We start from the raw sequence: 16,051 nt of genomic DNA, 5'->3' as shown, positions 1-16,051 counted from the left end.
TACTTGTCTGAATTTCGATCATGCTATTTCCTATGACATTTCCACTCAACTATTATCAGTAATGTTTTCTACCTATATTTACTGTTTAACTTTCGATGAGACTACTTGCTATGTAACACTAACTGTAATCTCCTAATCTACTATCTACCAATAACGACACATTGTAAGCCACATTGAGCCTGCAAAGAGGTGGGAAAATGTGGGATACAAATGCAATAAATAAATAAATATATTACAGTTATCTAAAGAACGAAGAACAGAAAGTTGTACCACTGTTCAAAACAACCCAGGATCCAAGAAAGGCCCCAGTTTCTTGACAATCCTCAATTTAAAATAAACTTGATGTATAAACTGTGTAACTTGTTGTTGGTCTATGTCATCCTCCTTAAGGATAAGCCCTAACACCTTCAAAGACAACACTTGTAATTTTTCTTGACTACTTATACTTGAAATCAGAGATTAGTCCAATTAGTGTCACCAAAACACAATACTGCCAATTTGTTAATATTCCAAACCATTCCACTAGCTCCAAACCACTTACCTACTTCATCTATACATTCTCTCCAAATAGCCTGTTAGCCAGTCTCATTTCCATCAATGGGGAATAGCAATTGTATATCAACCACATATACATAAAAAAGAAACTTCACATTTCCTGTCTAAAATCCATAAGGGGATGAGGGAACCCCTGCCTCCCCTCAATTTCAGTATTCTGTTTAGTAGGGTTAAGAATGAGATGATAGGTATGAAGCCAGACAGCTCTAGTATCTAAACATTGCTGGATAGGGTTAAGATCAAGATTCAAGGGGTCGCAAGTAAGAGACTAACAAGATATCGTCTGCGTAAAAGTATGATGAAATATTGTGATCCTGGATGAGAGTGGCCAGAGGGCTAAAGTAAATATTAAAAAGTAGTGGTGCCAGTACTGAACCTAGAGGAACCCCACAGGGGAGATTGTAGGATTGAGAAGAGAATTCTGGTAAGGAAACAATGAAAGAGCCATCAGAGACAAATGAGGTAAACCATTGCTTGACCATACCTGCCAGACCAAGATCAGATCGTCTGGTCAGTAGAACCTCATGGTCAGCAACATCAAATGCGGCAGTGAGATCTAAGGATATCACCAGTGCAATGGAATTATTATCTAATGCACTGCGAACCTTACTCAGTAGGGCAGTGAGCACAGTCAGATTGATGAGGATATAGGACATTTGAGGATTCAACATGTTGGAGTAATTGAGCAAAAATTAGTTTCTCTGTGAGTTTAGACAAATAAGATAGCTTAGAAGTAGGCCTGTAGCTACTACTACTACTATTACTACTAATCGTTTCTATAGCGCTACTAGATGTATGCAGTGCTGTACACATTATATACACACTACACACATTATATACAGGTACTTTCTCTGTCCCTAGAGGGCTCACAGTCTAGAGGGGAGGGTTGGATCCAAAGAAATTGCTTATTGTTGGCTGTACTAATGCTTTCTTCCAGGTAGTGGGGACTATTCCTGAGGATAAACTGTTAGTAATAATGCAAGCAGTATTAGGTCATGACGAGAAAGACGGAACCAACTCAAGGGTCAGGATCTACTGGAAGGCACAGAACGTGAGCTTATTTGCAACCATTTTATTGAGCATAGTTAGTGTAATGTTATTGAATGAGTGCTTGAGAGCCAGTATGTGGGAGATTTGGAAGGTGAATGTAGTGTAGTTTTTGATTTTTGAGCAATTTGTATGTGGACACATTTATGTTGTCACAGTTTATTGGACACAAATGCCTAATGGTTGCTGGTACTGGTATAAATTAGTAGGTTCACAACATAGGACCTCAAGGATGTATGAACAGAGTCACTGATAAGAGTGATAGTGGCCTATGCAAAGCTCTATATTTATACTCTCTGGAGGCTTTGAAACAGCCCGGGAGTGACACACTGGGAGATCCTATATTGATTAATTACAAATTCTCTTGCAATATTACCACTGGGAGGCACCTGGAAGCAAAGGGGGACCCCTCCCACCCTTGGACCACCATGGAGATCTCTGGGTAAATCCAGGAGGGCCATCCAGGAGGACTGGCAAATGTGACTGGCTAGGTGTGTCCCGAGGACTGGGTTGAAAACCCCTAGGCTAGAGATAGGTAAACCCAAATATAATGCATTGTAATTATCTAACATATTTGAAACTTATGGTTTCAGCTGCAGATAGCTTCCTGGACCCTTGACGTAACCAACTTAATATCCATCCAATGAATGACTCTGATCACTAGAGGAAGTGAGCTATTTTATTGCTCTCTTGGTGTGTCCTGTATCTCTTGTTGAATACATGGGTTCTGGACGTGGTCGGTCATGTATGCAACCATGACATTCAAAAAGATGTTGATACATCTGGAGGTAGAGGGCTTACTGAATGTCAGCTATATGACCTCCCACACTCTAGAACAGGGGTTTTCAACCCAGTCCTTGGGACACACCCAGCTAATCGAGGTTTTCAGGATATCCTCTTTGAACCCTGACTGGCTGGGTGTGTTGAAAACCTCTGCTCTTGAAAGAGCCAGAATCCAGACAATACAGAATGGTGAGCACTTCCATGACTGTAAATTAAGAGGATGGTTTATATAGGAGTCTAGGCATCCATGCACCTGCTCACACAACTAGAAGGTTTAGTTTGGTGCACTCTGAGGACAAGAGGGCCAGCTCTGGAGGATCCTGTTCACCAGAATAGTGAGTATACAAGATAGTGCTATTTAAACTGCTTACAGATGTGATTTAATGTGCTACTTGTTTGCTGTGCATGCTTATGTGATCTAGCTGCTGTATCCCTGTTGTTTGCTCGACTATGGCCAGCTTCTGTCACCTTAACAATGATTGTCTGCTGTTCTCTCATTCGTGCTGCATGACTATAATGGTAGGTTTTGGTTGTTAGGTGTTTGTTTTACAGGTCTGTCTGAGGCCACGTTAACCATGCCGCTTTGTGTTTATTTTCTTTGTTTACATTTCTTATAGTTCTTTATAACAAAACTCAAGGTGAACTATGATACGAGACATAAAACATCCATCACATAAATAAAAACATCATGGTACATAACAAATCATCAAATAAAACCAAATAAAATAAATCCATTCCACTTAAACGCAATCCACCTCTTCTTCCACTGCTGTGAACATGCATAATATTTTGGCTGTAAGGCTCAAGTGTTTTTCCCTCTGTGCTACCCAAGTGAATATGATGGTTAACAAGAAAGTAACTAATGTCACATGTTCTGATTTCTGTCTCTCATTTTAGTACTTTTTTATGTTATTCTTTCCTGCTTGGGCTACTCCCTTCATTTATCTGCTTATCTTTTGTACAGTTGTATTTTGATAGGAAAGATTTAAGTACCCAATTTCTTAACTTATCTCTTTCTTTTATAGGCTCCAGTAGCATTCTGCTTCTTCAGCTGAAGGAGCAGAAGGAAAAGGAGTACGAGAAGTCACCCAATGTAGAAGAAAACAGTGACCATGAAATATGGGAAGAACCCTTTCCCACAAATCAATAGAAGAACATACAAAAAGCCAAGAACTTTTTCTTTTTTTTTTTTCTGTAAATAAATCTTTCATATTGTGTTGTTGCTTTATATAAAAATCAAGAGAAGAATAAAGAACACCGATTTCAAAAGGCAAATCTAGGAATGCCCAAAACAACAAAAAGGTAGAGATTTATCTCAACTAACCTCTGGAAATAAAGGGGTCTTTCTACTAGAGGGCGTTAGGCACTTAGGACTACATTCAGGAAATGGGCACCAAAACAAATGCACGCTGACCCCCAGATTCTATATATGGTGCCTAGTTTCCGTGCCGAAATACATGCGTAACTTAATTGGAGTAACAAGTCAATCAGCATTTTTAACAGCACTTAAGCAATAATGGGCGCTAATTGGCAATTATCAGAAGTGGAGGAGTGGCCTAGTGGTTAGGGTGGGGTGGACTCTGGTCTTGGGGAACTGAGTTCAATTCCCACTTCAGGCACAGGCAGCTCCTTGTGACTCTGGGCAAGTCACTTAACCCTCCATTGCCCCAATATGTAAGCCGCATTGAGCCTGCCATGAGTGGGAAAGCGCGGGGTACAAATGTAAAAAAAAAAAATTAATGCGTGGAATTTGTTAAGTGTACTCTATAAAGAACTGCGCCTAAATTGTAAAGTGTATATAGTTCAAAATAAATGCATGTAGTTTAAAAGAGGTGTGCTTATGGGCATTTTGTGGACGTTCCAAAAGCTTAATTACAGAATATGGGTCGATGCCCCTAAATCTATGCACATGGATTTACATCAGGTTTTTAATGGCAAAAAATGGGCACACATAGATTTAGGTGACGTGGAGAGGCATAATCGAACGAGGCGCCCATGTTTTCCTGAGGGCATCTTCACAAAGGGGCAGGAAAACCGGTATTATTGAAACAAGATGGGCGTCCATCTTTCATTTCGATAATACGGTCGGGAATGCCCAAATCTCAACATTTAGGTTGACCTTAGAGATGGTCGTCCTTAGAGATGGTCATCCCCGGTTTTCAGCGATAATGGAAACCAAGGACGCCCATCTCAGAAATGACCAAATCCAAGCCATTTGGTCATGGGAGGAGCCAGCATATGCCAGGACACCAACCGGGCACCCTAGGGGGCACTGCAGTGGACTTGAGAAATTGCTCCCAGATGCATAGCTCCCTTACCTTGGGTGCTGAGCCCCCCAAAACACCCCCAAGGCCCACTCCCCACAACTGCACACTACTACCATAGCCCTTAGGGATGAAGGGGGGCACCTACATGTGGGTACAGTGGGTTTGTGGTGGGTTTTGAAGGACTCACATTTACCACCACAAGTGTAACAGGTGGGGGGGATGGGCCTGGGTCAGCCTGCCTGAAGTGCACTGCAGCCACTAAAACTGTTCCAGGGACCTACATACTGCTGTCAGCTGGGTATGCATTTGAGGCTGGCATAGAGGTTGGCAAAAAAATATTTTAAAAGTGTTTTTTGAGGGTGGGAGGGGGTTAGTGACCACTGGAGAAGTAAGGGGAGGTCATCCCTGATTCCCTCCGGTGGTCATCTGGTCAGTTTTGAGGCTTGGGCGCAAGAAAAATTGGACCAAGTAAAGTTGGCCAAGTGCTTGTCAGGGACGCCCTTCATTTTTCCATTATCGACCAAGGACGCCCATGTGTTAAGCACGCCCCAGTCCTGTCTTCGCAACGCTTCCGACATGCCCCCGTGAACTTTGGTCGTCCCCACGACAGAAAGCAGTTGAGGACGCCCCAAATCGACTTTCGATTATGCCGATCTGGGCGACCCTGGGAGAAGGACGCCCATGTTGTGATTTGTGTTGAAAGATGGGCGCCCTTGTCTTTCGAAAATAAGCCTGATTGTATTTACTAAGAGTATTCTAGAAACCATGCTTAAATCTTATTGAATACACTTAGTTCTATGCAGATTTGTTAGGCGCCATATATAGAATTTAGCTCTGAATGCTATTCTATGAATGGTGTTCCAAGTTGGGCACCAGGATCTGCACCCAATGTAGGGCATGAGGATTTATACTAACTGAAACCTGGTGTAGATCCCTTGAATTCAGTAATAGTATGTGCATCTGCAGTTAATGTTCTGGACCCACATGCCACTCCCATAACCACGTCCCCTTTTCAGTTGCACACTAAAAGATTTATGCACCCACCTTTATAGAATAGCACTTAGCATGATGCACGTGCAAATTCAAATTGTTGCCAATTAGCACCAATAATTGGTGTTAGTGCCCAATTATTGGCACTACAGCGCTGTGTACGTCTAGTAGCGCTATAGAAATGATAAGTAGTAGTAGTAATTGGTTTGTTATTCAATTAAATTGCTCACACCAATTCATACGCCAATTCATATGACCGTGTTAAGGGGTTTTGTAATAGTTTGTTGCTGTGTGTGTAGAGAGTGACAAGCAAACAGCAGAGAAGGACCAAATCCTCATGATGAAGATCAAAAACATCAAACATAGTAAGGAGATCGAGACAATTTGTGGAACCAGCGATCTTTAGTCCTACCAGCAGACACAAAAAATGCTGATGACCCAACACAGCCGTGTTTCGGCAGAAAGATTACCTGTGTCAGGGGTGCGTCGGGGGTATGATCACATGAACAGCTGGTGAGAAAAGACAGCATTCACATTAGGGGCAATTCTCCACATAACTAGTTTTCAGTGTTGGACTGAAAGTGGAAAAACAATTTTGAATACCGCTACGCATAGCAGTTCTACGGTACTGTGTAGCTGTATTCAGAGTTGTTCTTTCACTGTCAGTCCAACATTGAAAACTAGTTATGTGGAGAATTGTCCTAATGTGAATGCTGTCTTTTCTCACCAGCTGTTCATGTGATCGGACCCCTGACGCAGGCGGTTTTTCTGCTGAAACATGGCTGTTTCAGGTCAACAGCATTTTATTGTGTCTGCTGGTAGGAATAATGGCTTGTTCTACAAAGGGTCTCCATCTCCTCGATGAGTAGAGAGGGCATGGAAGCATTAGCTAGCATGTAATATTTACTGTGCACTAACCCCCAGATTCTATAAATGGCAACTAAAGTTGCACACGCAAATCTGCATGTGTAGCCGGTTTGCACATGCAACTTAATTGTTTAACAAGCTAATCAGTGCTGATAATTGGCCAATAACAAGCAATTATTGACAATAATTAGAATTTACGTGCACAATTTTCTAAGTGTATTCTGTAAAATGGTCTATATAAGTCTAATGCGCAGATCACAAAAGGGGGTGTGGCCATAGGAGGGACTTGGGCTGGTCATAGGCATTCCTGAAAATTATGCACACTCTGACAGAATACGCCCGCTTTGTGCCTAAATAAGACGTGGGCATTTACACCAAGTATTGGCATAATTGCATGGGGCGGCTGCTATGTATACTTTATAAACTGCGCTAAGCGTGGTTTTTTTCAGCGTGATTTTTGTGGTGTCATATATAAAATCTGGCCCTAACTGGCTAACACAGAGATAACACAGGACCACTTACTGCCTCTTAAATAGAAGGTGCTAAGTGCTTCTGTGTTAACCTGGAGCAGATAACGTGAATTAATCCAAATATTACCACATGACCTGCAGTAAAAATAGTGGGAATGCCCTTTCCTGATGTAGCGTTAGTTTTGAGCTTGCCGCATGTTAAATCCCACATTATAGTGTGTTAAGCCTATAACTTAAAGCCCTTTAGTAAAAAGGCTCCTAAGCAATACGTGCAATGAATAACATACAAGCAAAGTAACCTTGTGAACATGATAGTACAGAATCCCCTTCATTCAACCCAAGGCTGCACAACCTCGGTCATCGAGGGCCGCAACCCAGTCAGGTTTTCAAGATTCCCCCAATGAAAATGCATGAGATCTATTTGCATTCAATGGAAGCAGTGCATGCAAATAGATGTTGGGGAAATCCTGAAAACTGATTGGGTTGTAGCCCTTGAGGACCAAGGTTGCCCACCCCTGTCTCAACCAAAGGAGTTAATGAATCAGCTAATGATAAGTTTCCTTTACAAAAATATTCCTCTCACATACCAAGCATTGGAAGGTAAAAGTCCAACGTATATGCAAAATTACCCCAGCATGGTTAGTGTCCTAGCCTGCATCTGGGGGGACTAGCTTACTAACTCTGTTATTGATTTGAATAAAGTGACAATTTATAAACAAAAAAAAGTCTTGACAAGAATTATTTAAAAAAGTAGAAAACATACAGATGTTTAGATCCTAGTGGGTACTACCAGCTATGGAATATAAAGAATTATGATCCTGCTATTTATGGTAATAGGTGATCTTTATATGCCACATAGGACTTTTTAGAATTGGGAGGGTTTCCTTACCAGTAAGGAATTGGAAGGAAAACTGAATGGTATGAAGTATTTGCTGTTTTTGGCTGGTAAACAACTGCACCACACAGGGCTTTGAGCCTTGGTTGTTAGTATTACCTTCTCCTGCCTCTGAAGGAAGTAGAATCAAAGGTTACCACTGATTCTGGAGAAGGAGAAGATTCAGACGACTACTGAAGGAGTTGGATCTAGGAGGCACAAGGTTCAAGAAAAGAAGAGGCTGCAGCCTGTGCCTGGGATCAGTCTGCTGTGAGGATGAAATAATGTTTGGGGTTAGGAGAAGACTGGAGTCCCTACTTACAGTCCCAGTAAACAAGGAAGAGGAGCTATCTCAATCGACGGGCTCAGAAAAGATGAACTGTAACTTTTACTAATTTATAATTTACATCTTTCAATTCTTTTTTTGTCTTGATTATTTAAGGACTTCAGTAAACTTTAATGGTTCAGAACAAGACCTGGAGTGGACTATGAGTTTTTGGAAATGAAAGAAAGTGGCAGAGTGAATGATTCCGGGGGGGGGGGGGGGGGGGGGCAATGATATTCCAGATTTGCTGGTCCCATTCCAGACCTGATATACTATGGTGGTGGACCTAAGCAAGATAGTGCTACCTCCTATGGTAGCATTTATCCCAGGTTCCCCCACCAAGAATCCACACCCATTGAAATACTACAGACCAGGGGGGACTACACAGGAAATATTAAAAAAAAATTAAAGCATGCTCAGGACTCCTCCATCATATGCAAAATAACATAATGAAAACAAATCCTATGCTTAAACTTCCTCATAAACCACTATCAAACTTCAGAGCCCACATCAGTCATATCCTTACGTGTAACCTGCTTCTGCTTCAAAGACACATTTAACTGGCTAGGTTCATTTAAAAACAAAAACATAACCCTCATATTTAATCTCGCAGTTACAAGAAAATTGAATCAGGGAAAGAACCTGAGCTTTCTGACTCAGAAAGATCTCACGCCACTGCTGTGTCTTGAGACACATATCAAGGAACATAGTAATTTGACATCCCCAAACCTCACACTGTTTAAGAAAAACACTTTTAAGGTTCAATCCTTGCCCAGTTTCAGGACAAATATAACCACAAGGGTGGACTGGGAAGTCACTTGAGGTTGAGTGTCTTGAAGAAAATTAATCAGCAAGACTGCCAGCTGACACTTCTGGTCTATCCAGTGCACCCCTATCTGCCCAATCCTTATTGTGAAGGGAAGGTTTAAAAAAAAACAACCTTTTAGATAGGAGAAAGGGCATCTGCAGGCCCTATCAAGACTTCCAAAAAAACTTTATTTACATGCGTTATTACTGGAGATGTAGAAAAATTAAGCAGGTGAAGATTATATTCTCTGCTATTATTCTCAAAAGTCTCCATTCTCTTGTGAACAATATTTCTTATCTTGAATCAGAGCCAAATCCTATTGGACAGTGCTTAGAAACTTTTACTGATAGGCAATATATCAAGCTTTTATTAAACTTATTATGTTGCTCAATGTCCAGTATGTCCATTCAAGCCCAGAGAATGAATAGTCATTAGCCATTGCTCTTTTTTTTTTTCTATAGTTGACATTACTGAGTCTGTTTTGGGAGAAAAAGATTGTTTCATTTTGGCTGTGGCTTTGCCCAAAGATGAGCTTACTTGCTGAAGATAGAAGGGAGCGACAGTTGACTAAGTTGTGGGAATATGTAGTGCAATAACCAGGGCTTGATTTAAGGATAAGAGTAGGGAAAGGCTTGGGTGGGTCAGGAGCAGGAGCAATAGGAGAAGAGGGGTTGGATTAGGGAGTTCAGTAACTGTTCTCTGCTTTGCTCCAGGCTCACAACCTACCCACCTCTTCCCTGAAGGCTACTTGGAAGGAAGGGACTAGAGCAGAATGTCCTTGTTTTTCTGGAGTCTGAAAATATGTGGTGGAACTGCGTTCCAGGCTGTCTCCATACAAATTAAGCTCTGACAATAACTATCACAATGAAACATCCCATATAGTCACAATTCACACTTAATTCAAGCAATGCCATGAAAATCTCAAACTCATGACATTTGATTCAAAGTCTAATTTACCATTCATATGAGAAATCTATTTCAAAATCTGATTTATCAACAGTATGAAACAGCTGAGCAAGTGCTCCCCATGAAAGGAGGAAAAGGACCTCGGACATTTATCAATGATTGTATATATCTATTGTTCAAAATATACTTCCTAAAACTGTTGAAACTCTTAAGTCAAAAACAAGATGTGACTTTGGTTCCAAAAAATGCTTCTTCGAGGGCTCCTGCTCCTAAACAAAAATAGATGTTTACAATGATTGAAATATGCAATGAAAAAAGTTCAGGACCAATGACAAGATAAAGAGTAAAAGTTCTGCAGTTTTCTCCTCCTTTTTATGGGGAGTACATACTTAATTGATCCATACTATTGATAAATCAGATTTTGAAATAGATTACTTATCTAGCAGGCCTTTTACTAAGGTGTGCTAACGATTAGCATGTACTAAATGATAAGATGTGCATAGGAATATAATAGGCTTCTTATCATTTAGCACATGCTAATCATTAGTGCGCTAACTCCATTAGCACACCTTAGTAAAAGGACCCCATGATTGCTAAACTTTAATTTTGATTTATTTTTCCCCTCTACCTGACATTTTTATTGGGGAGCACAAGAAAGGACCTACAATTATTGATAGAAAAAGAATAGGGAAAGTATTAAAAAAAAATAAAACAGGCCAAATGTGGTGAGAGGTGGTAGGAAAAGGACGTAGACTATGATGTCTTGATCATCAGAGGGGCAAAGGCAGGGGTTTTGCAGGGATTTATAGCTGTACTTCAAGTATGAAATGCATCTTGAAATAGAAACTCTGCCCAGTTACTGCCAGGTTAACGCCTGAGCCCTCATTGCTTCCTAAATGGGAGGCAGTAAGGGCTCCCCCAGCAAATGGCCGAGTGCCAACGTGTTTCATTAGCACATGACCTTTTACTGGAACTTTAAGTATAATTACCTTCTGTCCATGGCAGTCAAAGGTGGCCTCAGCGTGTGGTAATCCCACATGCCGACACCACCGTGGTTCACCTTTTCCCACCGTTTGGTAAAAGGCATGGAGGAGTGGGCTAGTGGTTAGAGCACCGGTCTGGCAATCCAGAGGTGGTCGATTCAAATCCCACTGCTGCTCCTTGTGGTCTTGGGCAAGTCACTTAACCCTCCATTGCCTCCGATACAAACTTAGATTGTGAGCCCTCCTGGAACAGAGAAATATCCAGAGTACCTGACTGTAACTCACCTTGAGCTACTACTGAAAAAGGTGTGAGCAAAATCTAAATAAATAAAAGGACCCCTAAATGAGTGAGCACATTTTTAACCATGCACAGAGGGCTGGAGGGAAGGAGGAAGAGAGATTTTTTAAATGCTGTTCATATAAGTAAACTCAAGCAAAATGTTTTTACAATTATTCTCAAAGATTTATGTGTGACAGTCACTCACATAGGAAATAATGGCTACAGCATAGCTTAAATATATTCAGCAGCAAAAGCTACCAGATGTGAATAAAAAGCATACAAACTGGGTCTGATATCATAACAACCAAGCCTTGAAAAGGTGCCCGAACTGACCAGATGACCACCAGAGGAAATCGGGGATGACCTCCCCTTACTCCCCCAGTGGTCCCCCTCTCACCCCCAAAAAACTTTTTAAAAAACATTTTTTTGCCAGCTTCTATGCCAGCCTCAGATGTCATACCCAGCTCCATCACAGCACTATGCAGGTCCCTGGAGCAGTTTTTAGTGGGTACTGCAGTGCACTTCAGGCAGGCGGACCCAGGCCCATCCCCCCTAACTGTTACACGTGGTGGTAAATGGGAGCCCTCCAAAACCCACCATAAACCCATTGTACCCACATGTAGGTGCCCCCTTCATCCCTAAGGGCTATGGTAGTGTTGTACAGTTGTGGGTAGTGGGTTTTGGGGGCTCAGCACCCAAAGTAAGGGAGCTATGCACATGGGATCATTTTGTGAAGTCCACTGCAGTGCCCCCTTGGGTGCCCGGTTGGTGTCCTGGCATGTCAGAGGGACCAGTGCACTACAAATGCTGGCTCCTCCCACGAACAAATGGCTTGGATTTGGCTGGGTTTGAGATGGCCGCCATTATTTTCCATTATCGGTGAAAACCAATGGCGGCCATCTCTAACGCCGGCGATCTCTAAGGGCGGCCCAAATGTTGAGATTTGGCCGGCCCCGACTGTATTATTGAAATGAAAATGGCTGGCCATCTTGTTTTGATAATACAGTCGGGTACGCCGCTTAACGGGGCCATCATTAGAGATGGCTGCACATATAGATGGCCGGCCCTGTTCAATTATGCCCCTCCACGTAAGGTATATTGGCACCCAACTTATGGCATGGAAGTGAGCTCTATTTCTGCTTAGAAGCGATACCATTAGCGATATTTTTCTCTACACCCAACAAAGGTCTTTTTAAAGACCACAATATTTCTTTAAAGGTCTATTTCTGGAGACAGTTTTAATTAGGATTGTCAGACATCTAAAACACACGTAGCTTGATGCCTGAACTTTCCTTGCCTATATTAGCAGCATGGTAAGAAAGCAAAGAATCTATGCACCTCTTTCAGTGGATTACCAAAATAAAAATTGTTGTAATTCTTGACCTTAAAAAAACTATCTTCCACTAAATGGAAAACAATAAATTTATCAAGCACCACAAAAGCCAATGGTTGTACAGCACTCCATACCTTTTTCTGCATTCATTCACATAAACCACAAGTGAAAAGCAGTAAAACCTATCTTTACTACTACAATTCAAAAGTGCTATATAAATTTCCTTCTGAGACAGTCCGCTATTAAGATGTACCTTCCGTTTTGATATTATTCTTTATCAGAGAGCAAGGGAAATGCAGTAGAAAGCATTGGCAGGCAGTGAATGAAAATTTGGAGTGATAGCTTCAGCTGTACTTGACCGTATAAGAGAGGTCCAATATACATGCTGATGCCGCTGACATTTCTTTGTTTACTATAGATAGGATTTTCCTGACTGTCAGTATCTGCTCTGTGAACAAAACAATGTATTTTCGGCTGGCTTTTTGTTTTATTTTCAAGCCTTACAAAAGCACAATTCAATGAAAAAGGTGGGAGGAAAAAAGAACTACAAATGTTGAACATATATATGCATGCTCTACAAATATATCTATTTGAGTGATTAATATATTTAATCAATGTACAGTGTATGTATATATATATATATATAAACTTGCAGACCAGATTTCATGCACTATAGTTAATAAATAGAAATAAAACCAAACAAAGAAAAGAATATAAGATGATACCTTCTTTATTGGACCAACTTAATACATTTTTCGATTTGCTGTCAAAGGTAACCCTTCTTCAGAAAAGAAATAAGCAAATGTTGACAAATATCAGAATCTATAAGTGAAACACAAAAGCATTTCAATGACAGTCTCATAGGAAGAGCCTGGAGTGGGTTAGGTGAGAAACAGTGTGAGCTGGCTGGGTGAAAGACAGGGAAAGATGGATGGCTAAGTGGGTGACAAAATCCATAAACCTGGAAACCCTAGCACACCGATCATTTCTGGTGTTGGCACACTTACAGAGGAGATATCTGGACTTAAAAAGGGGATTCTTAAGCTCTTTGTGCACAAGACAAACAGCTTCATGCAAGACACCACAGACTTTCTGAACAAATTTTAAAAAATATCAAGAAGTTACCACTGGGTGCTCTTCTGGTCACAATGGATGTGGGATCACTATACAGCAATATTCCCCATACAGATGGCATAGCTGCATGTGATAAATTCCTAAAAACATCCACCCTGGGCCACCAATACTCACTGAAAACTATTACAAAATTAATCAAATTTATTGTGACTCACAACTATTTCCACTTTAACAATTATATCTATCTGCAAATCATGAGCACTGCGATGTGCACCAGGATGGCTCCATAATATGCTCACTTCTTCATGACAGAACTGGAAGAGACATTTTTGATTACATATCAGACTATATACCCTTAAAATACTACTGGTATATTGATGACATTTTTATGATTTGAACTGAGGGAGAAAAGACTCTCAAACGATTTCACAGTTCTCTCAATACAAAGCATCCTACAATCAAATTCAAAATTGACTACTCCCCAGAAAAAGTCAAATTTCTAGACACCACAGTTTCTATCAGCAATAGCTATATACAAACATCTGTATACAGGAAGCCTACGGACAGATGCAGTTACCTCTACAACTCCAGCTTCCACCCTTCACATACAAAAAAAAGTCCATTAGATACAGTCAAGCCACAGAGATAAACACCTTAAAATCCTGTCTGAGTCCTTCAAATAAAAAGGCTACAACCCCAAAATAATCTCCAAGAATATTGCCTCTTCCCTTAAGATACCCAGAGAAAACCCATTGCAGTATAAGCAAAAGAAAGCCACAGAGAGATTCTCTCTTGTAGTGACATACAATCCAGAGCTAAATAAATTGAGAAGAAGAATAAAAGATCTACAGCCACTACTGAGAGAGGTATTCCCAGCCCCACTAGTGAGGGCCTTCTGACAGTCACCTAATTTAAAACACAAATTGGTGAAAAGCAAGTTCCTAATAGAAGCTCAAAAAGAAAAGCATGGCACATGTCTCTGCAATATACCAAGCTGCAAACTATACCAACACATGTCTCAGGATCCCACAGTCATTCACATGGAAAAAATATTCAGCATAAGGGGATCCTTCACATGCTCATCTTCAAATGTGGTATATATCATCCAACACAAAAAGTGTGAAGGGCATAGGAGCCAACTTTTCAAAATTATTGGGGGTGCTAAGCCCAATGGAAATGACCCCTCCCTGAACACATACAAGGAATTTTTCTCAATATTGGGGGTGCTCAAGCACCCACAGCACCCACAGAGTTGGCTCCAATGGTGAAGGGCTCTAAATTGGAGAAACAAGCCAGATGCTAAAGACGAGATTTAATCTACATAGATATCATATGAGTTATAACAATGCCGACCAGGATATCACCTCTGTGGGACAGCAGTTTACAAAACCAAAACATTGCTTTAATGATTTTATGGTGAGAATGCTAAAAGGAAACTTTAAGATAATCCAGGAACCTAAGACCTTTGAAGTCAAAATGATGAAATATTTTGACATCCCACCAGACATGACTTTACAAAGATCTGGGTTTTCTAACCCACTATAAACCATAAAATTCTAGTGCTTTGTCACCCTCTTATCAGCCATCCATCTCTCCCTATCTCTCATCCATCCAGCTCAGCTCTCCCTGTTTCTCACCTAACCCACCCACCCTCTTCCTGTGAGACTGTCATCGGAATGCTTTTGTGTTTCACTTATATATTCTGATCATTGTCAACATTTTTGAGCCAGCCGGGTTTTACTTCCATTGCTTGGAAAGCAATGGAAGTAAAACCTGGCTGGCTCAATCCGTCCTCCTTTTTCTGGAGCCATATGGTAACCCTACTTATTTCTGATCTGAAGAAGAAGGGTTACCTTCAAAAGCTAATCAAAAAATGTATTAAGTTGGTCTAATAAAAAAAAGGTATCATCTTATCTTCTTTTCTATGTTTTGTTTTATTTCTATTACCTTTAAAAGTGGACTATCATGACTACCATATCACTTTAGTCATGCAAGAGTCGTACAAGATAATCTTTTGCTAGGAAATCTGTACAAATAAACCTGGTAGTAAATGGCTTGATGGCATGTGTGGTTTTGCTACATTTCAGTTTTTAAATATTGACCCTCTAAGATATCACTTTGGAGGTTGCAGGACAAACCCCTAAAATTAGTCCTCTGTGCAGAGTCTGAGCTAAACATTATATTTACCTTTGCAGGGAACAACCAATAAGCATGCAATGGCTTTTGCCACGTTTCAACCGGAGGAAGCAAAGAATGAAGTCAGTCAAAAAACATCAGATCAACAATTGCTTCTTCTGGCCAGAAAGGAGGAAGGAGTAAAGACTATGAGCACTAAAACATCCAGCAAAGCCTATGATCATGAAAAGGAGAATACACGGTCCGTCTGTCTTCTAGAGGAAAAACGCAAAGTTGTCTCTTCCAATATTGATGTCCCTCAAGCAAGGTAAGAACAGGTTAATTTTTTTTTTAAATGCTGTTTTTTGGGACCA

General features: G+C 40.8%; 1 protein-coding gene across 1 annotated transcript in view; it reads left to right on the top strand.

Annotated features, from left to right (window-relative positions):
* ZNF704 (zinc finger protein 704) overlaps positions 1-16,051 on the top strand; it is a 192,464-nt gene that overhangs the window by 16,198 nt on the left and 160,215 nt on the right. The window contains exon 2 of the mRNA XM_030215898.1: positions 15,758-16,005. Coding sequence (XP_030071758.1) covers positions 15,758-16,005 — 248 coding nt within the window. The remainder of the gene's footprint in view (positions 1-15,757; positions 16,006-16,051) is intronic.

This window comes from Microcaecilia unicolor, chromosome 1 (genome assembly GCF_901765095.1).
Source record: "Microcaecilia unicolor chromosome 1, aMicUni1.1, whole genome shotgun sequence".
NCBI classification, from domain to species: Eukaryota; Metazoa; Chordata; class Amphibia; order Gymnophiona; family Siphonopidae; genus Microcaecilia; species Microcaecilia unicolor.
The sequence above is the reverse complement of the archived record's forward strand: the minus strand, read 5'-3'. Positions and strand labels throughout refer to the sequence as shown.